General features: G+C 43.3%; 1 protein-coding gene and 1 pseudogene across 11 annotated transcripts in view; both read left to right on the forward strand.

The window, feature by feature from the left end:
* Window positions 1-23,217, forward strand: part of RNF144B (ring finger protein 144B) — a 172,843-nt gene extending 149,626 nt beyond the window's left edge. For all 11 annotated transcript variants that reach the window (XM_087858082.1, XM_045811555.2, XM_087858083.1 and 8 more), the window contains 4 exons: window positions 9,093-9,297; window positions 11,588-11,732; window positions 16,020-16,109; window positions 17,500-23,217. In XM_087858082.1, coding sequence (XP_087714208.1) covers window positions 9,093-9,297; window positions 11,588-11,732; window positions 16,020-16,109; window positions 17,500-17,640 — 581 coding nt within the window. In that variant the 3' untranslated portion in view covers window positions 17,641-23,217. The remainder of the gene's footprint in view (window positions 1-9,092; window positions 9,298-11,587; window positions 11,733-16,019; window positions 16,110-17,499) is intronic.
* LOC123801524 (large ribosomal subunit protein eL32 pseudogene) lies at window positions 249-9,075 on the forward strand (annotated as a pseudogene).
* Window positions 23,218-24,014: the final 797 nt, after the last annotated feature.

A 24,014-nucleotide genomic window follows, 5' to 3' on the forward strand; every position in this document is an offset into this window, starting at 1 on the left:
CTTGAGATGACTGCATCCAGCTGCATCTCTACTAGGAAATCTTGACAGTTTCACCTTCAAGGTATGCTCCAAATTGTCAGTACTTCCACTTCTAACGTATAAGCAGTTATCATCCTGGACTAGATCACTACAATAGCCTCCTAAGAGGTCTGTCTGTTGCCACTTTGTTCCACCACCGTCCATTCTCCCTACAGTAGCCAGAGCAATCTTCTAAGAACAGTAATCCTGTCACAGCTCTCCCCTAATCAAGATGGCACTCCCCCGTCTTCCTCTGCGCTGCCCGCGGAGGTGACAGCCATCTCCTATTCGGCATATTGGCCACCCTCAGACCTCTGGCAAAGCCCAAGACTGTTAAAAAGAGAACCAAGAGGTTCATCTGGCACCAGTCAGACCGATATGTCAAAATTAAGAGCAACCGTTGGAAACCCAGTAGGGTGCACAGAAGAATCAAGGGCCAGATCTTGATGCCCAGCATTGGTTATGGGAGCAACAAGAGAACAAAGCACGTGCTGTCCAGTGGCTTTCAGAAATTCTTAGTCCACAACGTCAAAGAGCTTGAAGAGCTGCTGATGTGCAGTAAACCCTACTGTGCAGAGATTGCTCAAAATGTCTCCTTTAAGAACCGCAAAACCATCGTGGAAAGGGCAGTCCAGCCGGCCATCAGGGTCAACAATCCCAATGCCAGGCTGCATAGCAAAGAAAATGAATAGACAGACAGCTTCTGTGTACACTGTATCTGTGTTAATGGAACTAACACACACAAAAAAATGGCGCTCCCCACCAGTGACTTCCCAGCATGCTTAGGCCTTATCATCATCATCATCTGTGAGCAGGTGCTTGATGACTAGTCCTACATTATGTCCTATGACTCTTCCCTTTGCTCGCTTAGCTCCTTGTAAAATTTCACTGCCTTATTACTTCACTGCCTTATTACATGTATAAATCTCTTCTTTTGCGTCATTTGGATATAAGTTGGAAATCTTTCAGGTCAAAGCCACGTGTAGATTGGCTGCTTATTCATGGCCCTAACCTATCAACTTAAATGTGTTTTTAAAAAATGCACAGCTATAAATAACTCTCAGAAGCAATGTTTGCTCAGTGTCATCTGGTTCGTTCACAAATGTAACAGTCCCAGAGGCTTATCTCCAGCAATTCTAACCAAATTAGTAGTTATCCAGTTGAAAAAGCAGAAAGTGTGCTTTCGAGTAGAGAGGTCTCTGTCATGAATCAAAAATAAAGGCGGCAGAGGAAAAAAACAAATCATATTCTTTGTACGTTCAGGCCCAGAGGCACCAATATACCTTTTCTTTGCATTCAAAAATGTCCTCCATGAATTTCTATAGAAGGCTTGTGTGTGCTGTTTGCCTGCAATGGATAAATCTCTTTAATCCTATCTCCATCTCCAGTTAGAGAAATTAAGTCACTACTCTTCTGAATCTTCTGTTAACTCCTTGTTAACTTACTTAGCTCTTTATGTTAACATAGAAATAAATATAAAGCTGAGGGCACTGTCAGGAATTTGGTTAGATCTGTCTTTTTTGCCCCAGAATAGTTACTTACTCTGCCCGTAATGGTTTATCAAGAAGACAATAGCACACCTTTGGCAGGTATCTTTTACATAACCAGAACAATATTTCAAAGCTGTAGGACAAGCTCAGGTACTTGTGTAAAGAATGTCTGTGCCCCAGGGGTGCCTGGGTGGCACAGCGGTTAAGCGTCTGCCTTCGGCTCAGGGCGTGATCCCGGCGTTCCGGGATCGAGCCCCACATCAGGCTCCTCTGCTATGAGCCTGCTTCTTCCTCTCCCACTCCCCTGCTGTGTTCCCTCTCTCGCTGGCTGTCTCTCTCTCTGTGTCGAATAAATAAATAAAATCTTTAAAAAAAAAAAAAAAAGAATGTCTGTGCCCCAAAGCAAACATTATAGAAACACATGATATTGTATTGCTACTGTGGGTGCTTCCTGTATCGACCGACATTTCTCTAAGCTTTAATCATGTCAGATTCTAACTAGCAGTGCTTTCTTTTTATTTAAATTATTTAAAAGAGTGGCTGACGATCCAGCAATTGCAGTATGAAGTGTTTACCCAAAGGATACAAAAATAGACTTGAAGGGACACACGCATCCCAAGGTTTATAGCAACATTATCAACAATAGCCAAAAGAGCCCAAATGGCCATTGACAGATGAATGGATAAAGAAGATGAGGTATATATGTACCATGGAAGATGACTCAACTACAAAAAAGAATGAAGTCTTGCCATTTGCAACAACATGGATGGAGCTAGAGAGTATTATGCTAAGTAAAATAAGTCAGTCAGAAAAAGATAAATACCATGTGATTTCACTGATATGTGGAATTGAAGAAACAAAACAGATGAACATGAGGGGAAAAAGAGGCAAACCAGGAAACAGACTCTTAACTCTAGGGAACAAACTGAGGGTTACTGGAGGGGAGGCAGATGGGGGAATGGGTTAAATGGGTGATGAGGACTTGGGAGGGCACTTGTTAGGATGAGCACTGAGTGTTTTATGTAAGTGATGAATCACTAAATTCTACACCTCCAACTAATATTACGCTGTATGTTAACTAACTGAAATTTAAATAAAAACTTAAAAACAAATAAAAGAGCGGCTGTTTGAGAGAAGTAATTGGTTTAAATTAGTAGATATCTGTCCTCTGTTTTCTCCCATGACCCTCTGTATTTATAATAGAAAAAATTTTGACCCTGCTGGGTGGACAGGAATGTACTGAGGACATCCCATCTGACTGGCGCTGTGAGGGGTGCTTGGAGCTCTGATAGGGAGATCCAGAAATACTTACTTAAGACATGCCGTGGTTCTAAGTGGGAGAAACAGCCTGCCTGTCCTCTAGGGTAGCTCTCAGTGGAGTCGAAGATCCCAGACAGAGGTACAAAAAGCAATTAATGAAAAATAAATGAGAATATAATCAAATACCAAATACTCTTTAGAAGAAGAAGATATGCACCCACCGGAGACGTAAGAGGTTACTTCCGGTGTAAGTACCTGTCTGTGTGTAGGATGTTCAGGAAGGAGAAAAGGCTGGCCAGCAAATATGGCTAAAAGAAATGTCACTGTTATAGTTTCAATTTCTTTTCTTCTTGTGCTAAGCTTTGTTCTTCGGTTGCCCACTCTGCCCCCACCCCCTGACTGCGCTGAAGTAGGCTTTATATATTTAAGAATTTGCTCTCAATTTGGACAGTGTTCAGTGTTGTGTTGGTAAACGGATTTGGGGGGGGTAGGGAGGCTCCGATTTATAGTGTTTGCCAATTTCTGTGGTGTAAATGCTCTCACCGTGGCTGATTTCTCAAGTGGGTGATTCATGTGATGTCACTGAAGGCGGAGGTGGGACACGATGGCGTAGGCTGTTGGCTGCTGGCAAGACCCCACTTTAGGAGGTGACTGCCAATGTTCTTGCTCACTGTCTTCTTATGTACAGAATCTTTATTCCAATATCTGGAAGGAGACTGTTCTTTCCCTTTTATACCTTCCACACTCTGGCTGCCTACAGAGTTGCTATTCCAGGGACTGTTTTTTGTTTTTAATCTCTGTTTATGTGGTACTTTAGCTCTTTCGAACTTAATCTCTTTGTGTTTTATCTCAGCGTGTGCTGTCTGCTTTATACTGTGATTAGGAACGACCCCGGTTTTACTTCCTGAGTTTAGAGCTGATTAAAAGGGGAAACTTCAGTATGGATACTTGGATAAGAAAAGCATTAAATATTTCTGTATTAAAAAAACTTTCTGTATATTAAACATTCCTTACCTCCACCCCAAAGAGCTTCTCACAGACAGTAATAATTTCATTTATGTTATCTTGCGGGGTGCTCTGTTATTACTTTGCTTATTCTTTTGTTTTTGTTTTCACATTTTATTAATTTTAAACATCTCTTGTCCTTCTCACACTGAGATTTCTGAGAAGCAAACCTCTATTTTCATCTCTGTAAGCCCAGGGTCTCTAAAAAGTCTCTGAAGTTGATCATTAGTTGAATAACAATGAATAATAGACATTTGCCTAAGTTTTCAGGCATATCATCACAAGAGGTCAGGCCTAAAGAAGTTTGGAATAGTCCAAATTAAAGCAAGATTGAGACTTAGTCATGGCTTGGGTTCTGTAAATAAGTAAATACGGGAGAAATCGAGGACCGAGTCTTAGACACCATCCATTGGTGGGACCAAAGGAAGCAGTATTGGTGCAAAAGGAGAAGGAAGATTGTGGGAAGAAAATAGAGAGGCTGGTGCCTTATGGAAGAGAGCTACAAGAGTCCCAGATAGAAGATGGAATGAGAAACATTTGCTGGATATGAGTAGAGGGATGCAGTTTTAACATTCAGAGAGCAGTTTATTCATGAGCTGGGAATAAAAACTTTACTTTAGAGACTTAAGGAGGATGTGAGGGGTAGGAATGAGAATCAGTGAATGTGGATCACTCATCCAAGGACTAGCATGAGACAGGAAGGTGAAATGGATGTTAGGTACAGGGAGACAGTAAATAGGGTTCTAGCAAGGGTAATTATTATTCATTTTAATGTCAGAAATTTTTTTCATTGTCACCCTTATAGGTAACGCTTCGTAAAGGAGGTTTAATTTTGAAAGTGCTATATGTAAAGCTCCATGTCTTGCCAAGTTGGTGTCTTTCCAAATGTAGAGAGCCTAACTGAAGTGGGTGGAGATTTAGAGTCTAATAATGATCATAACATACTTTCAACACCAGGACTGGTATTAGATGATTTTAGTGTGCTATGTACATCTGTTGATGAGAGTACTAGAAGAGAATGGAAAATAAATTCCAGTGCAAGGCAATTCAAGATGGTATTAGCAGTGTATGTATTGTAAGTCAGTTGTTGGCAGAGGAGTATATCTAGCTTTTGCAAAAACCAAGAATGACTGCTTTACATCAACAGGAAGCAACCCATCAGTGCGTCAGGTATACTGCAGCACACAAGTGAATAAGTAGCCCTTGCCTACAGTCTAAAGAGAGAAAGGCCATCTCCATGAAGTGAATAGAGCACAGCAATAAAATAGATGCTGATTCTGTGACACCAAAATTAAGACAAGTACGTAGTAGGTCCTTTAAAAAAGGTCCTTTAAGAATGCATAGGCTATAAATCGGTTAAAGATGAGAGAGGATTTTTAGGGGTAAGGAAAAGCATAGAATGAGAATTGCATATATGGAGAAGAATGTGAAACGGGAAATTTGAATATGAAAAGTAGATTTTCCAGGGGACAACTTAGATCCAGAATTATTTTATTAGTCTGTCATTCATACACATTGATAGTAACCTTTTGTTTTTAAAATTTTTAAAAAGATTTATTTATTTTTTTTAAAGATTTTATTTATTTGAGAGAGGGAGAGTGAGAGGGAGAAGCAGACTCCCCACTGAACAATGAGCCTGATGTGGGACTTGATCCCAGGGCCCTGAGATCGTGACCTGAGCTGAAGGCAGATGTTTAACCGACTGAGCCACCCAGACACCCTTATTTATTTATTTTAGAGAGAGTGTGTAAACATGGGGGAGGAGGGGCAGAGAGGGAGAGAGAGAATCTTGAGCAGACTCCCCACTGAGCACAGAGCCTAAAGCCGGGCTCCATCTCCGGACTCTGAGATCATGACCTGAGCCCAAACCATGAGCCAGATGCCTAACCGACTGAGCCACCCAGGCGCCCTTGATAGTAGCCTTTTAAAACTAGCTTTAAAAAATTATAAAAGTAATATTTACTCCTGTTTTTTTTTTTTTTTAATTCAATGTTAGGGGTGCCTGGGTGGCTCAGTTGGTTAAGTGGCTGCTTTTGGCTCAGGTCATGATCTCAAGGTCCTGGGATTGAGCCCTGCATGGGGCTCCCTGCTCAGCGGGGAGTCTGCTGTTCCCTCTGCCCCCCAACTCATGCTCTTTCTCTCTCAAATAAATTAAATAAATAAAATATTTTTTAAAAATAAATTCAAGTTAGTATTAAAATAAATCTTTGCCTCCTCTCCCAACCCCTGCCCTTTACTCAAGGATAACTGTTTTTATGCTTCTTAGATATTCTGAAAATGTTACAACCTATTTCTATATGTACATATTCTTATAAACATGGCTCATTTACACTGCTCCTCAATCTGCATTTTTGAATTGGCAGTGTGTCTTCGGGATCCTTCCACATAGTCACCTCGATTCACCTTATTTTAGAGCTACATGGTGTTCGACTATACGGACGTACATTATTTGTCTACTAACCTACACAAAACCTTATGGGTCTGGAGTAGCGTGTTAATTTTTTTAAAAAGGTTAATAACAAAAATAAATTTTTATTATGGTAGATAAGGTTTTCTGCAGGACGATGTGTGGAGTGTATATTTTATTTCTATTTGCACACACACATTTCCAAGTGCCTAAAATATAGAATGACAGAATCATCAGGTTGGAAAAGACTTTCAAGGTCATCTCAGACATGCTGCTTTAATCCCCTTTGTAAACTACCTGCTGCAAGGGAGGAACAGTCCTTGTTTGACCCGGGCATTTGCTCACTATTGCTAGAGGTAACCTTATGGGTTGAAATGCTTTCATCTGCAAGGAACAGAATGCCAGACTTGGAAGTGCCTTAACCAGTGAAGGCACTGAATTACCTTGCACAAAGGAAATCCAGAGGTAGGCTGTTGCAGGCGTGGTCGACATAGCCGCTCAACTTCTCCAACTCATGGAATTTTCCCCTCAGTGTTCCCAGAGTTGTCCCGGCCCAGACGTCACAGCTTCTCACGGCTGTCTTCAAACACGGACAGACTGAAGGGAGATTCTTGCCCGCATATCAGGAAGGAGATCTTGTCCCAGAAGCCCCTTGGCAGAACATCCCTCACCTCCCATTGGCCAGAGCCATGTCACATGACCACGCCCTGGCTGCGCGGAAGGCTGAGAGCACAAGTCTGTGGTGTTCTGCGTTTATAGAGATGGGAGTGTTCTCAGCGAGGAGGCTTGAAAGGAGTTGGGACAGACGTTGAATAGATACTATAGAGGTGGCTAGAGAAGCCAATATCATGTTTGAATAGAGTAAAAATTATCTCCTGGTATCCCCACTTTGGGTGTTGGTTAAGCTCTGTAAGCTATCCTTAAAGAACGAGACTTCTAACGAAATAAATAAGTAAAAAGCTGTAATGTCCCCCTTTTGCCCCTTCCACCACCCTCCTTCGGATGAGCATTCCTGTGCTATCAAAGTGGAGAAAAACACAGAGCATTACTGTTTTCTGTGACTCAGACAACTCCCTTGCTTTTTGCGTTGGACTGTCAGCTGCATTGCTTCCTATGGTTTTTTTCTTTATGGGAATTCGTCAAAACCTGTAATTGCTCCCATATTTATAGTTTTTGATTTTATCGTGGCCACCCAGATACCTGAAATAAGTTGGTAGAAAAGAACAGGTCAGAATGTCTACCAAATAATTTGGATTAGAATTATGAGAGACAGCTTGTATCCTTGTATCTTTTTAGGGTGATCCGTGGGGATGCTATAAATTTAACTGTAATATGTGTCTTTCCTTTCCTTTCCCTTCTGTATTGTCCGTCTTTTAAAGGACCCGTGATTTGGAATGGGTGGTTAAGTAGGTAGGTGGTGTGGGAGTCCTTAGTTATAATTTATATACCAGCCTTCATTTCTTTGGACTTAGTGTTTGTGAAGCAGTTATAAGAATCTGGAAAAAAAAATCAATGGTGTGGAAATAAAAGGTCAGGACCTTGAAGCATAGGTGTGTGCCCCTGTCCCTTTGACTTTCTAACCAGCCTGTCCCAAACTTTCAGGGAATTTTTTCAAGGGTCCACATCTCTCTTGGGGTCTGAGCACCTGTGAATCATAGGCTTCCCCCTTCTGATTTTATTTGGCTCATCATTCTCCAACTCCTGTTCCCCAGAATTATTAGATAAGAAAATAGGTGTAAGGATGCTCTTTTTGAATGGAAACCTATCATAAGTGTGGATCTGATTATTGCCTTTTCTAGATGAGAGATTAATGGAGACAGTGTTTGCTGGAACATATTGGACTTACTTCCCCTGATACCGAATTTGTAAAATTATTACCTTTAAAACTAAGCTCATACTTAATGCCTTCACTTCCTTTTCACACCACTGTTTGGGTCTGTTTGCCTCCTGTGTGGAAATTTCCAAGAATCATAAGCCTTAGGAGATTTAAAGCTGAAATCTCATCAGTTATAATTTGCAAAATACATTGGTTCAGAGAAAAAAGGACTACTCTACTCAAATAACATCATTTTCACATGATATGTTCCCTTAAAGGTCACACTATAAGACAGGAACGTGAGATCTATTATTGAATAGTAAAACAGACAACCGAACAAGATGTGTAAACATTTGAATAGAATGTTTGGTGGTAAGTTGGTGGTAAGCCGACTCCGTATTCTTTCCTGCAGGCCACTTGGACGTAGCTCGTGTAGCTCTCATTTTATGATCTGTGAAAGTCCATACCTTTTGTTTTTAAGAGCATCTAAGTCTTTTACAAATGTCTAACCAGCATATGGTAGGACAACAGAATACCCAAATGGACAGCCAATCTGACTTTTTGGCTAAGCCACACCTGGCACTGTTTGGTCCCTAAACTATTTGATTTCTTCTTTGTTCTTTCATTGCCCTCTAAAAAATAGAAGAATCCTCGCTACTTATTTCTCAGTGCCGAAAAGGACAAAACCCTTTGTGAATTTCTTTTTCTTTTTGCTTCGGTAGGTTTTTCAAGTTCAATTTTCCTCCAAGATAATACACTAAATAATTGTAGCAGGGACTTGAGATTTTTGCCTACTTTGAGTGCTGAAGGGTGAGTAGTATTCCAAAAGAATTGCAAAGTTTGGTTAGTGAGAACACTTCCTATCCGTTCATAAGGGCAGTGGTGGCCTCTTACACTAGTACCTACTTTGAGAAACGTGGCAGAGCTGAGTGACCTTGTAGGTTTGGATCCATTATGAAGACCAAGAGGAGAGATCCCTGTCCTCGGTTGTACTAACCTTCCATAAATAGTAGCCTATAAAAGAAAAATGGGAGAAAGCCTCAGGCCTGTATGAAAGACACATAGACCATCACACTTTCTTTTTTTTACACTTTAGAAGTTCACCTGGACCCCTACCGAACGTGGTGTCCTGTTGCAGACTGTCAGACAGTGTGCCCTGTTGCCTCCAGTGACCCAGGACAGCCTGTGCAGGTGGAGTGCCCATCCTGTCACCTGAAGTTCTGCTCCTGTTGCAAGGATGCTTGGCACGCAGAAGTCTCCTGTAGAGAGAGCCAGCCTATCGTCCTGCCAACAGAGCACGGGTAAGAAAGGAAATGGTCTTTGGGATTATTCACTGGTGTTCTTAGAAACCCCAAATATGTCACTTGGAGTTCTCTTGTGATGGAATTTAGAGATTAGTTATTGCCCTGTGGAACTTCCCTGAGAAGTGTCTCAGAATTGGGAAGTTGTTAACAAAGAGTAACTGACAGAGCCTTTCTTTTTTTTTTTTAAAGATTTTATTTATTTATTTAACAGAGATAGAGACAGCCAGTGAGAGAGGGAACATAGCAGGGGGAGTGGGAGAGGAAGAAGCAGGCTCATAGCGGAAGAGCCTGATGTGGGGCTCGATCCCAGAACGCCGGGATCACACCCTGAGCCGAAGGCAGACGCTTAACGACTGCGCCACCCAGGCGCCCCTGACAGAGCCTTTCTAAGGGGGTGTTAGGTATTTACCCCTGGAGAATCTCCCAGATACTGCTGAAATTAGAGTCAGTATACATTTTGATTTCTCCTCGGGTCGGGAGGCACACGGCCCCTTGGTTTTCCACCGCAAGGCATGGCTTGTCCCCAGCCGTCTGCTTAGGAACCGTGAGCACCTGCTCTTGATTTACCTCGTTCTTCTGCTTGCAAAGCGACACAGACATTATTTTGTGACCCGACTACGTGGCAGCTTGTGAGGCGTGCCAATCCCGTCAGAGAGAGCGCTGCCATAGAAAGAGTGGCCTTCAGGGCAGCGTGGGGCCCAGTGCGCGGGTCCTAGAGGAAAGGAGCTACATCTCCCGATACTTTGTGCCCTGCAAAGATGGTGCCAAGGTTCAAATTCTGTTACAATGAGAAGCAGTTAAATTTCTACCTTTCAGTACGGAGGGTTTTCATGGCAGCCGAAGGGCCCAGAGCGAGAAAGCTTTGTGCTCGATCCCATGCTTTGCTTGAGAACTCTGGCTGTTCTGCATCGGCAAGAACAGAGGTACCAGTGTTCCGGCCGGGCTGGCCCACTCACCCCGCACCCTCCGAGTGTGTAGAACCATTCTTCAGGAATGGTAGCGCTACCTGGCTAGGAGGCTGTGCTCGAATCTTAGACCAGACAAACCAAGAGGAAAAATAGATCTAGTGCGCATGGCCGGCCCGCGCCTTCTTAGCCGGTACCCTCTGCACATGGCAGTGAGGTCTGCAGGTATCACGGGACAATGTGAAGATCCCAGAGGAGAAAGGTTGAATTCTTTTTTAATATTTTAAAAGATTTTATTTATTTAAGAGAGAGCGAGCGAGCACGAGAGCGGGAAGGGTCAGAGGGAGAAGCAGACTCCCTACTGAGCAGAGCGCTGACGCGGGGCTCAATCCCAGGACCCTGGGATCATGACCCAAGTTGAAGGCAGATGCCCAACCGACTGAGCCATCCAGGCACCTCGAGAGGCTGCGTTCTGACATTGTCGCTTGGTATCTGTGGGACCTCATGGAAGTCACTCAGCCTCTATGAGTCTGTGTCTCTATTTGAAAAAAAAAAAATGGAAGGGGGAGAATTAAAATAGTAACCGTCCCGCTGCTATAATAAGGTTATTGTGAGTATCCGATCGGATCCTGGGGCTGACAGCCCTTTGTGAACTTGATGTCTCTGTGTGCTGGGGGCTGGTTTTGATGAACGTGCTAACGTGCAATGCAGTGCTGTGGTTCCCCTAACCTTCCCACCCCAACGTGTTCCACTTATTTTCCGTGTCCCCTAAGGCTATGAGCCCATGCTGACCTATTCATCCGTCTGGAGCAGGTCTCTTTAATGAGACTGGACATTGATTTTCAAGTATTGATTATTGCCTCCCATGACCTCTTCCATTTATTTATCAGAGCAGATCACCAGAAAGATGTTTCTGTACCGTGTCAGATCGAGAGCTGGTTTTTCTGTTGCACAGCAGAATGCTTGCGTTTTCGACAGTGTGTGCTCAGGGAATGAAATACTAATTTGGCAAAACAACGAATTAAGTCAGGTGTGGAAAATACAATTATATCATTCACTCCAAGCCAAAGATAAATAAATTAAGGTTCTTTTTTTTGTTTTGAGTTATCCGAACAGCTAATAGTCTGCGTCCCCCCTCGTTTTACCCCCACCCTCTTCCATGGAAGTGAATTAAGCTCAGATGAGGAAGAGTCCTACCTACCCATTAGGAGCCCTAGGAATTCAGTTGGTGACCAGAAAGTGGGGTCTAGAAGGGCCTTAGTTAACTGTTGAATTAATTACCCTCAGCCCACTCTTCCCCAGCCCTGGGTAGTGTACACCCTCGTGGTTCTAGCAGCATTCTTGAGCCCCACCCCATCATTTCTTATCCATTTTGTTTCTAGGGCCCTCTTCGGGACAGACACAGAAGCCCCCATTAAGCAGTGCCCTGTTTGTCGGGTTTACATCGAGCGCAACGAGGGCTGTGCTCAGATGATGTGCAAGAATTGCAAACACACGTTTTGCTGGTACTGTCTCCAGAACCTGGACGTAAGTTCCCCTTGCAAGCATCTCCTGGGGGCATTTTCTACATCATATCTGTGCAACCACCAGGATCCTACAGGCTTTCCTTTTAAAATCTTCTTTTTTTTTTTTTTTAAATATTTTATTTATTTATTTGACAGAGAGAGAGAGAGAGAGAGAGAGCACAAGCAGGGAGGGTGGGAAAGGGAGAAGCAGACTCCCCGCTGAGCAGGAAGCCCTAAGACAGAGGGACTCAATCCCAGGACCCCAGGATCATGACCTGAGCTGAAGGCAGATGCTAAAACGACTGAACTACCCAGGCGCCCCTTTCCTTTTAAAATCTTGAGCCTATGTTTGTCCTGCAAAAGAAGCTTATTTTTCTCAATGATACTTTCTGAGCCTGCTACCCTAGATGTCTAGCAAATGTCTCTTTGAGTCCCTTACTGTCTCGGCTTAGCTTTCAAGGTGGGCTTTTGTTTTAGGGACATTTCTTTGCTGTGGGGGCACTGTCTCCTTTTATCACGTAAAGAACTATCAGTGTATTCATTTCCCGTTGTCGCTGTAACACATCACCACGAATGTAGTGGCTTAAACAGCCCACGTTTCTTGTCTTTAGTTCTGTCTGACATGGGTGTCACTGGATTAAAAATCAGGGTGTCCTCAGGGCTGCATTCTTTTCTGGATTTCAGAGGAGAATCCATTTCTTTGCTTTTTCTAGTGTCTAGAAGCTGCCTGCTTTGGTTGGCTTGTGGCCCCATTCTCCATCTTTGAAGCCAGCCATATCCTGTCTCTCCGACCCCTTCTTGCATTGTCACAGCTCCCTCTGACCACAGCTGGGAAAGTGGCTCTGCTCTTCAGGACCCTCGGATTCGATGGGCCACATCTGGATGGTACAGTGATTAAATGGGCCACATCTGGATGGTACAGTGATTAAATGGGCCACATCTGGATGGTACAGTGATTAGATGGGCCACATCTGGATGATACAGGCTCTTCTCCTCCATCTCAAGCTTTAATCACACTTGTAAAGTCCCTTTTCCCATGTAAGCAAATCTACTTTCAAATTCTGGGGATTAGGCCACAGTTCTCTGTAGGAGAGCTGTTTTTCTGCCTGCCCTAATTTGGTTCTCTTCCTCTTTTTGAATTTAAAGAAGAAGCTACTCAAATCAATGGAATCTTAAATAACCTCAAATCTTAAATAACCACTTCATTCGTTGGCATGACAGTGGGATTGCTCTCATTTTGTTAGGGATCCACGCCCAGATAACGGGGTCTGCCCCAGAGATTCTTTCCGCTCATCATTCATGTCCAGTTCAGGTGCGGTTCATTCAGTCTCGTGCTGAGGCTCATGGTAACCTCAGAGGTAAAATGTGGCATGAAGGACTGATCAGCAGATCTCACTTCAATTCTGGTGTTTCTTCTAGCACACGTGTGCTACCCCATGTAGGAATAGATGTTCCTGTTTTGGCAATCGGGACTAATATGTCTACATCAGTGTGAGCCCTCCATCATGGTGGAGTGGACATTCTTTTCTCAACCTTTCTTTCTTTCTTTCTTTCTTTCTTTCTTTCTTTCTTTCTTTCTTTCTTTCTTTCTTTCTTTCTTTCTTCCTTCCTTCCTTCCTTCCTTCCTTCCTTCCTTCCTTCCTTCCTTATTTCTTTTCTTTTCTTTTCTTTTCTTTTCTTTTCTTTTCTTTTCTTTCTTTTCTTTCTCTTTCCTTCCTTCTTTTCTTCTTTCTTTCTTTCTTTCTTTCTTTCTTTCTTTCTTTCTTTCTTTCGATTTATTTATTTATTTATTTTAGAGAGAGAATGAGAACAAATGAGTGCAAATCAGGAGAGGGGCAGAGGGAGAGGGAGGGAGAGAATCACAAGCAGATTCCGCACTGAGCGTGGACCCCGATGCGGAGCTCGATCTCACGACTCTGAGGTCACGACCTGAGCTGAAATCAAGAGTCAGACGCCCAACCGACTGAGCCACCCAGGCGCCCTGCTCGGCTTCTCATTTAATTGCCTCGCTTGCTTCAGCTGGCTGAGCAGCTCCTGTGGAGCGTCAGTATCTGTCACACACTCAGTGAGTCCGTGTGCAGTTCATACGGGACGCTGCTGGCCACCGCATGCCTGAGCTTTAACTGAAAATTAGGTAAGTTGTTTCGGAGGACATCCGTGAGCAAGAATTTTAATCAGCCTGATCTCAGTGTTGCAGGCAGAGGTATCAACTGGGGGAAAGAAAACTGCCATTTTAGACTGGGGAAGCTCAGCAGCTCAAGTTGAAAGAAGTGTTTTTATTTACTTTTTTATTCTGTTTATCATAACCCCTTGAATTACAAGTATGTGTGATATTCGAGACCCATTATGTTTCCAAACGTGTGATACCCTGGGTGAGGTTTTCACGGGTTGCACACCCCTCATGTTTTTACAAAGGAAAGAAATCTTTTCTGTTTGCCTGCAGGTTTACCCAGAACTTTAACTGGGTTCATATCCACAAGGAGGCTGAGCCTGTGAGGTTCTTTTTAAGAGGCAAGACTGTAAGGGAATAAAGATGTGTACCAGATCTCCCCATGCTTTGGCTGAAATATGTCTGGGGTATGGTGTTGCAAAGAACACTCTGTTCTGTTACTTGGACTGTTCCGGTGCTCGAGCTGAAATGGTACAGATGTTAAAAGGCTGGACACACAGACTTCAAATACTGAAACATCTTTTTCTGGTCATTGTTTTCTGAGATCTCATTTTCTCGGTTTTCGCCAGGGGCACTGGCTTGTTGGTAATGATGTTTTTCTCCCGGCAAGTGTTCTGTGTCAGATGGTGGTGTTGATCTTTGTAGGAAAGTTTCAGAGCATGAGTCTGGAAGCAGGATGATTGTCCAAGAGCCAAGCCTGAGACAGATGCCCAAACCGAGGGATTTTTGAGTTTTGCTGGAGTGTCGAGTTTGCTCCTGCCTTGGTCCTCATCCCTGCTGTTTCAGAGGACGAAGTGTTCTTAATCTTCTGCTTCAGGGACCTCAGAGATTTGTCCCCTTCCATTATGTCTTCTCTCTCCTGTGACTTCAGTTTCTACTAATACCTCCATAGGCTCAGCTGTGTCCCATTTAAAAACGAGTCACATTTTTCTCAAGCCTACTTGTCTCCCTTTCTACCATTCTCTCTCTCTCCTTCTCTTAGAAGCCAAGCCTCAGAACAGCATAATCCCCTCTCATCGTTGATACCTACCTCCAGTCTTTGAAGTGCACTCAGCTTGACACATCGTCGCAGCCCTGACTGTGTTTTGGCCAAGGCTTTGAGTGCTGTCTTCTGGGTAAAATCCAATGGATGTTTCAGTCCTCTTCTTACCTAGATTCTCCGCTGCCTTTGACGTCTTCACTGCCTCTGTTTCAGTGATGACATCTCTTCAGCTTTCCTTCTGCCTTTCTGGTCACTTCTGTTTTCTTTCCAGATGCCTCCTTGATTCATTCTTTTTTTTTTTTTTTTTTTTAGGGTGCGAAAACAAGAAGGGGGAGGGGCAGAGGAAGAGGGAGAGAGAGAATCTTAAGCAGGCTCAGCACTGGGCGTGGGGCTGTGTCTCACAACCCTGAGATCATGACCTGAGCCAAACTCAAGTCAGATGCTCAACCAACTGAGCCCCCGAGCCCCCCCCCCGACCTTGACATCCTCTTTGCTTGTCAGTCTACACTCTCCCTGGGTGATCTCATCTACATCTGTGGTTTTTCTCCACCCCCTGTACGCTGATTCCTGTCTTTTCCCCAAAATTCTCATCTGTGTAATCAGCTGCCTTTTGAACATTGCAGCTTGGATGTCTCAAGTGTCTCTCGAGTTCCACATGTCTAAACTGTGGCCATCATCTTCCCAACAAAGTTCAACTCTCCGTTGTCATTTCTCTCGACCAGGCTCCTGCCTCTGCCTGGTGGCTTTCCCCTCATCTACGATTTCTTCTTTCTCCCCCATCTAGTTAGTTACCTTCTTAGGACCCCATGTCTGTGTTTCCCATCTCGGCCGCTGGGATGTTATCTCACATGCTCTCCACTCCCAATCTTCAGTCCACGTCACACCTGTGCTAGAGTCACCTTTCAAAGATGATTGGTCAGGACTCTAATGCTTTCTAGACTCAGTCAAGAGTCTTGATGATTCTGATCTGTTTTCACTCAGTGATTTGTAAAAGTACTGAGATATATTCTAAAGATTGCGGCCTTGGAATTCCTGGAGGCCGCCATTTGTATTCCTTCAAAGACCCTTTGTTTCCACCAAGGCGATCTCATGTGGTTAGTATTTATTTCTCAGTTCAAAAGAGCATGTTTACTGAAACCTCTCTCTTTGTGTTTCAGAATGACATTTTCCTCAGACATTATGACAAAGGGCCGTGTAGGAATAAGCTGGGCCACTCGAGAGCCTCCGTGATGTGGAACCGAACGCAGGTACCCTGACCTTTAAGCGAGCAGGAGATACACCGGACTCGGGATGGCTTAAAGGGCCCACCTATTCCTCCTCCCCACCCTGTTCTCTACTTACCATCCCAGCCTGGGAGGTTCTGGGGAGTTCTGGGGTGGGGGACCGGGGAAAGTAATGCGGCAGCTGCCTGAAGTTAGTTCATGAGCACGATCCCCTTGAGGATGAGGAGAGGGGCAGGGCTCCAGAGCGGCCAAGTCATTAACAGCGACCTGCAGAATCAAGGCAGATATTCTTTCCTCTTGAAAAAATGGTAGAATGACTTCCTAAAGCCCTGGAAGTCATATTTCCTATAAAAGGTGTTGCTTTAAAATCCTGTGAGCCCCTGCTGGGGGCTTCGATCCCTCTGCACATGCCATTGTGTGTTTCTGTGGCGGGTTCAAAGGGCGTCCTGGTTTTTTTTTTTTTTTTTTAAGATTTTATTTATTTATTTGACACAGAGAGAGAGAGACAGCCAGCGAGAGAGGGAACACAAGCAGGGGGAGTGGGAGAGGAAGAAGCAGGCTCCCAGCGGAGGAGCCCGATGTGGGGCTCGATCCCAGAACGCTGGGATCACGCCCTGAGCCGAAGGCAGACGCTTAATGACTGAGCCACCCAGGCGCCCCCGTCCTGGTTTATTTTTAACAGTATTTCATATTTATTAAAGACTATGTTCCTTTTAAGGGCGTCAGTGTTAATAGCCTAGTAATCATTATTAGCAGCCCTATGAGGCTGTCAAGGAGCCTCGGGTAGGGAGAGAGTCAACAGCAACAATTCAGGCTTACGTGGAGCTTGTTCCAGAGCTCAGGTTAGCGTCCGGTTTGTCCCTCTCACCTCTGATCTAATCCTTGCTGTCTCCCTGCTTTATATCCCATTCGGATCATGCTGGGCACTGGCTGAAAGGTCCCATAATTATAACTGTTTCATATGCCTGAGGTGATGTCTTTCTTCAGGCTGCTAGAATAAATTACCGTAAAACTGGGTGGCTTGAAAAATAGAAATGTATGTCTCCCAGTTCTGGAGACAGAAGCCTGAGATGAAGGTGCCAGTGTGGTTGGGTTTTGGCAAGGACCCTCTTCCTGGTCTGTAGGTGGCCTTCTTCTCACTGTGTCCCCACAGGATGCCGAGCTGGGGGAGAGGAAGCAAGCTCTCTGATGTCTCTTTTTATGAGGGTACTAACACCATCATGAGGGCTCCACCCTTGGAGTCCTGATTACCTCCCAAAGGCCTTTGTTTCCAAATAACATTGTATTAGACATTAAGGTTTCAATGTATGAATTTTTTTGGGGGGGGAAACAAACATTCAGTCTGTAGCTGATGGTATAGTATCCGAATAGGAAGACTGAACTGCTGAAGTAGGCTTTTCTTCTGAATTTCCAGGTGGTGGGAATTCTGGTGGGGCTGGGCATCATTGCGCTGGTGACTTCACCCTTGCTGCTCCTGGCTTCCCCGTGTATAATCTGCTGTGTCTGCAAGTCCTGTCGGGGCAAGAAGAAAAAGCATGACCCATCCACGACCTAAAGGTCTCTGCTCCTGTCCACGTGCCACAGACGTCCGGGGTTTTAATGAGAAGCACAGTGATAAAGCCCCATTTAGTGAACTTGCCTCCTCCTTGCCAAACTTTGAAAGTGCCTCTGTGTCCAGACTTTGAACTTGTCTGCCTGCCTTTGCCATCAGAAAAGGCCGAGCCTGTGTGAAGAGAAGGACCCGGGTTCTGCAGTCTTGGCCATGTCTGTGGCGCATGTCGGGAAGCTTTGGGGTTGCTGAGAAGGAACCAACCCATCGTCATGTTATCCTTGGAAGGATCCCATTGGACTGTTCAACTTCCAGCCAAATTCAAGGAGCCCGTGTGAACATTCAGTATAATCAATGTGTTGTCATGGTTGGCAACACACATCACAACTGAGCAGCCAGAGTCTGCTCTGTGTTGATTTGACCACCATGAGAAACATGGGAGAACCCCCCCTCCCGCCGCCTCCCCCCCCCCCCCCCCCGTAGGAGGGAAAGGATAACACTGTTGAAGGGGAAATTGTCATAAGCGCCGCACAGCAGGCTGCTTATCTGGGGGAGTGAATAGGTTGGTTCTGCCTCTGTGGGCTCCTGGGTGTGCTGTTCCAGGCATCCCCACAGTGACTTGGCAGAAGCACAATAAGTTTCTCCGTGTGTGATCTAAGCTTCAAGCAGGAGAAACTGCTGTGCAGAGGAAGCTGTCCCTTCCAGGTGAAAGGGTTGCAGCCTGTAGAACAATGCAGTCTGATCGAGCAGCTCTCCCTTGGCAAGTGCATCTTTGTTAAGGTGATAAACTCTCCTCCTACAGCCGGTAGCTGTGGTCTACAGGATTGTTTTTTATGAAATACGGGTCGAGTGGCTGAGGTTAAAAACCTTCATCATAGGTAACAGAGACCTTTCCTGAGCTCTGTGTTCGTGCACCCCACACATTTAGAGCTGGACCTAAAAGTACACACCAGGAGTGAGTAGGAAAGTCCATGTGTACACCAGTCCACGTAAATTGCCGCCTTCCTAGAATTTCCATCCATTGGGCATGCGTGAGTCTGTCCGGTGGTACACACGAAATAAACGTTTCCTCGAAGCCATTCTGTCTTTCCTTCTGGGACGAATATGGTTTATTATAAATCAACCTAAAGGGTTTTTTTTGCATATTATATATGTAAATTTTGGTTGCAAGTTCATAACTTACCCAAAGGTATAGACTCATAAACCTAACTCTTTTAAAACAACGCCTAGTATGCTATCATGCCATCTCAGTTTGTAAAAACACTGATAACCAAGTTATCTACATCTTTTCAAACACAACTGGGAGCAGCTCTCTTCTCAGCAGAGTTTCATATTGCTCTCTCAGATCTGGTAGGGCAATCCAAATACTTTCTGTGTGTACAAGGCACTGATAAAACAACAAAAAAAATGTAAGAAATAAAATATAAATGCTTTATGTATCATATATGCTTTGGGTGGGTATCGCCTTTGTGACTTATTTTTCCTGTTATCCGTGGGTCAGATTTTGAATAAACGGGTTTTGAAAAGACAATAACATTTCTCCAATGACAGGACTACATAATTGCCATTAGCAACGTAGCCTGGTGCTTCATGAGAACATGTAAAATGCTTGTCGAGAGCTCTCCTTGAAACTAAGGACCCTGCATCAGGGACTGTCAGAACCCATCATACTTTCCCGAGGTAACTGGGTAACTAGGTTATTAAATTGCTGCTATCCTGGACCTATTATTAAAGAACGACGCTTTGCCGATATAATGGAATGTATCCTAAGTGGGGACGTGTATATTTAAGGAACTTTAGTTCACACGTACATATTGATAACTGATTTATGTATAGTACATCTCTTGGTCGTGTACATTTTTCTTTACCATGTGTATAGAACATAGATGAGAACTCTGGGAAAACTTTTGAATGGCAGCCAACCAAAAACATTTTTAATGATTTTTTGGAAATTTCTCAATATTATGTGTCTTTATTTTCCTTTGAAACTCTCAACGGTTCAGAACAAGAGTACCCTCTTCTATCGATGTATTTCATATTAGTCTAAAGACAAGTGTACATATATTTGAATAATTTGCTTTGTCTTAACACTGCCTCATTATAGCAAAGGGCATTTATAACTGCTCAGGGGATCACAGGAACTCAGCTGAAATTGCATTTTTGTATCAAGAATGTCTGTCATGGCAATGTCCTCCAGCACGAGTGAACTCTAAGCTGGATTCCACAAAGAATCTTTAAACAGGGGCTGATTTAGAATAACCTAACATCCGATGTTCTCAGAGGCGGAGCGCCCAAATTTGGAGTTGAAGGTAGAAGAAAACCTCCATACTGTTTCCTTGGTAAAACTGAAGGAACTTGTCTTCTCACAGAGAGACTGTACCAGAATCAGCTACCTTTTTGTAGGGGACAGGGGGGTTGTTTGTGAAACAGATTTTAAACAACTGGATTTAAGTTTTTAAATGTTGAGAAGTGCCTGGAAAATCGTGACTTCTTCCTTATATAGCTACGTGAATTGGCCTGTGTAAGATTGTGGGAATCAACGGAAATATGTTGGTGGGTTAGACCGAGATACGTCCCTAGTGCATCAAAGGGCGAGATGTAAACTGAGCTAGAAACTTTGTTTACAAAGGAGAGAGCTGACAACCTCAGTAACAAGAGACTGATGTTTTCATTTGGGATAATTGGCCAGTGAGAGAGTCGAACCTGTCTCTTTCCTCTGTCAGTGATCCTTTTTCTACACTAGGAAGAAATATGGGTCTACGTGATCATGTTTGGGTGTGCGGCAAAAATCTTTGGGTTTGGAGTAGTATAGTCTATTTGAGATAGAAATCAGAACTCCTTCACCAAATTGTAATCGGGATGCAATAACCTCCCCCATCCAGAAACACAAACGGATACAGGGGCACAACATCTAGCTGCTCCCCTTCTGGGAATTTTTCTCTTGTTATTGGGTAGGGAGGTGAGGGGGGAAGGCACATTGGAAGCAAATTTTAGAGTCGTAGGCGTTCTGTTTGTTCATGCAATGGGTGGTGGCTCTGGACTTGAAATCTCTATTTTGATAAAGAGGGCTTGGAAAAACAAATAATTCACAGTGTGAATTTTCTTGTAGCCTGCATCATGAAAATTTTACCTGTCTAGATTTGAACATCTACGTGTTTAGTTGAATGTAAATCACTGTTTCTTGGAACCCCAAATTGTCTCTTAAAAATTCTTCAGAATCTAAATATGTATTATTTTACCCTTCTCTACACAGTGCTTGACTTTCTGTTCATAAATGGATGCCTTTATGTATATAGAACCGTGTGTATATGTGTTGCTCTGAAGACAATTTCATAATGCCTTAGATGAATGACATTTTATAAAGCTGTGCAATTGATACATCTGCAGGCTATTACATCTCATGTTGATTCGCAATCCAGAAAGTTTTGTTATGTATTTAAGGAATTGCTGTTGTATTTTTCCGATTATTTGAGAGGAAAATCGCTGTTTTAGTCTCTGTAGCCCCAATAAATGCAGAGCAGGAAAGCAAGCGTGGTTAACCTTCGTCGTGCTGCACGTTTCTAGACATGTTCAATTTTATCCTCCAGGAACCAAGGAAGCACTATTAAATCCTAGGTTCAGAATTTACGAAAAGTACCCAAATCTGCAATACCATTTATGGAAATAACTTGCTACCTTGTTTCTTAAATAAGAGGAAGTATTCACTTGCTGCAGACATTTTTGTTGTACGTGGCATATTCTGCATGCTCGGTGCACAGGCATCGAGCATTATCCAGAGAAATAACCAGTAATTTAGGTCTTTGATCATTCTGATAAAAAATGCTGCCAGGCATCGAAGCCATTAGTTCTATAAAATGAGGTTTGGGCTACGTGCTCTCCATGGTCCGTTCTAGCCTCCCATAAGTCTGTCGGAGGAATGTATTTCCTCGTTAGAAATGTTAAGGGATTTACATTAGTGTTAACTTAGGGTCATTACTATTTGATTAGTATTCAAGGCAGGAATCGCCAAACGCTGAGTGCCGGAAGTTGGTTACCAACTAGAACCTGTGTTTCCACAAAACTGAAAGCTGCATTCCTATCTACTGGCGATGGTACCTCTTTATTGATCATTCTATGGCTGTAAGAGGATACTGGGGACAAAGACTTAGGATTGACTTATAATTCAAATTCCGTTTTCTAATCATTCGGTTTTGAGGAAATTAATAAGATCACATTAAAAGATTTTTTGGCTATGGTTTCTTTATTTGCTTAATCCTTTCCTAGAATGTCAACATTAGTTTTTAAAAGTGTCATTGTTTGCTAAACTTGAGTTTGCATCCCCAAAGAATGATTGAATGAACCATTTTATACAGCAGTGATTTTATTCAGTGCCCAACTGGCAAGCTCATTGCCATGTAAATTATGGGCCTTGTGAATCTGAAGAATTATAATTAGGTTTTTCTGTAATTTAATTATTTTCATCTGTTAGATAATAAATATATTTTTTAGACCCTAAAGAAAGTATCCAATTCTACATTATGGGAAAGAAATGAATTTCTTCAAATAATTCAATAACAATTATACTATGTTTTATTTATATATATTTTACATATACTTTTTAAGGAACTTATGAGAACAATCCTATGAGATAAATGGAGTAGACATTAGATCCATTTCATAGAGAAAGCAGGGGTTATATGTTCATGTCTTGCCAAGGGCCACACTACTGATGAGTGGCAGCCAGAAAAAGAATGTGAAACTCCTTCAGAATACTTTCAGCGCTTTCATCAGTTAGTAATTCGGATCCGGCCTTCGTTCCCATGTCTGTGAGTACCAAGAGAATGAATTCCCCGCTCAAGCATCTGCATCGGTGGGGGTATATGTAAGAGAATTATTATTTCAAATAATCATTGAAAGTCTGTGTTTTGGTGTGTCTGACAGCCTGCCTGGGGCAGATGGCCACCCCTGAGGTCAACCTCAGTCCCTCTCTGGTTTAGGTAGAGGAGAGAGCAAGGGGAGGAGGGCAAGTAAGACAAGAAATAACTAGGCGGTGTGTATCCTGCCAATACCGGAATGAGAATTACAGGTGGGTCCACGTACTTACTGCAGATGCCAACATGCTTGTTTCCTCTTCTCTACGATATAAAGTATATTCTCACAGCCTCCTTTGAGGTTGACAGTCAACACTCAAAGCGATTGTTAAATCCAAATCCTTTCCTTTGAACATTACCAGCCTGTGCTATAACGTGTATTTGTGGCCGATTGTTACATAAATCCGTCGATTGGCAGTTTCAAAAACAAGAAATGGGGCTCTAAATAATGAACTTACTGAATTTCTGTTGTGTATAAAGAAGTCGTGCTTCGAATTCCATTTTCTGCCTCAATGTTTTTCAATTTTACTAATACAATTTTACCAGCTTTCCCTTTTTTTGTATGTTGAAACTAGAATTCAGGCTTTAGATGAGAAGGGAATGAAGTCTCATGTTTGCCTGGATGATCTGGTGTGATCGAAGAGGCCTATTTTCCTTCTGGAGGAATGGGTGGGTGGTTCTCATTTATGCTATTGAATGCATTCAAATAAAACGAACGTGAAGTTTTTCTCGAGTTGTGAGACTTCTGATTATTGATCAGTCTGGACTTAGTTTTTGAAGTCAAGCCCGTTTGTTTAACTAAAAGCAAACAAGTCCAGAAATCCATACACCACCCTGCATGATGTGTCCCGAATTCCAGCCTGGCCCCGGGACTTTGGCACCCCAAGGGCACGTGAACGGAATGTCGGGAGAGGGTTGGCAAATTTGATGTCACCCTGGGCACAGAACAAGCAGGCAGTGCCCTCTGTTCTCCCTGCCCCCTGCCAGTCCAGCAGACGGTGTGGGGTCAGGGGACAGACACCCAGGTCGCAGTAAGATGACTTTGTGCTTGATTAGTGGTGTGGTCCTGGGGCAACCATTTATCCACACTGTCATTTCATCCGTCCTGGCTCAGGCACAGAGGGTCAGATGAGATCACAAGTGTCCGAGGGACATTGTTTTTTAGGAGGTGTGAGGAGGAAAACCATTGCACTGTGTGTGCTATGGCTGTGAGTGTGGGTGGCAAGTTTTCAGCCAGACACTGCTCCCAGAGGGGAAGAGGAGGGCTAATACATTTCAAGCTTGTGAATGTGTATTGAGGGAGGAATGACCTCCTCAGAAAATACATTGTCTTTCTAGATTTAAAAAATTCCTTCATGTTGCTTTTTCACAAAGAAATATTTCACAGGTAAATATTTATCTAATTGTATGTTCAATTAAAATGGAAGCTATGTGGAGAGAAAAATGCAGAATTCATATCAACACATTGATTTTGACGGGGAGGGGCGGTTTACTGTAAAAACTTACAATTACACGATGCCATCTGGTATG

This window comes from Ursus americanus, chromosome 32, assembly GCF_024610735.1.
Source record: "Ursus americanus isolate L20-20 chromosome 32, mUrsAme1.1.p, whole genome shotgun sequence".
Taxonomy (NCBI): Eukaryota; Metazoa; Chordata; class Mammalia; order Carnivora; family Ursidae; genus Ursus; species Ursus americanus.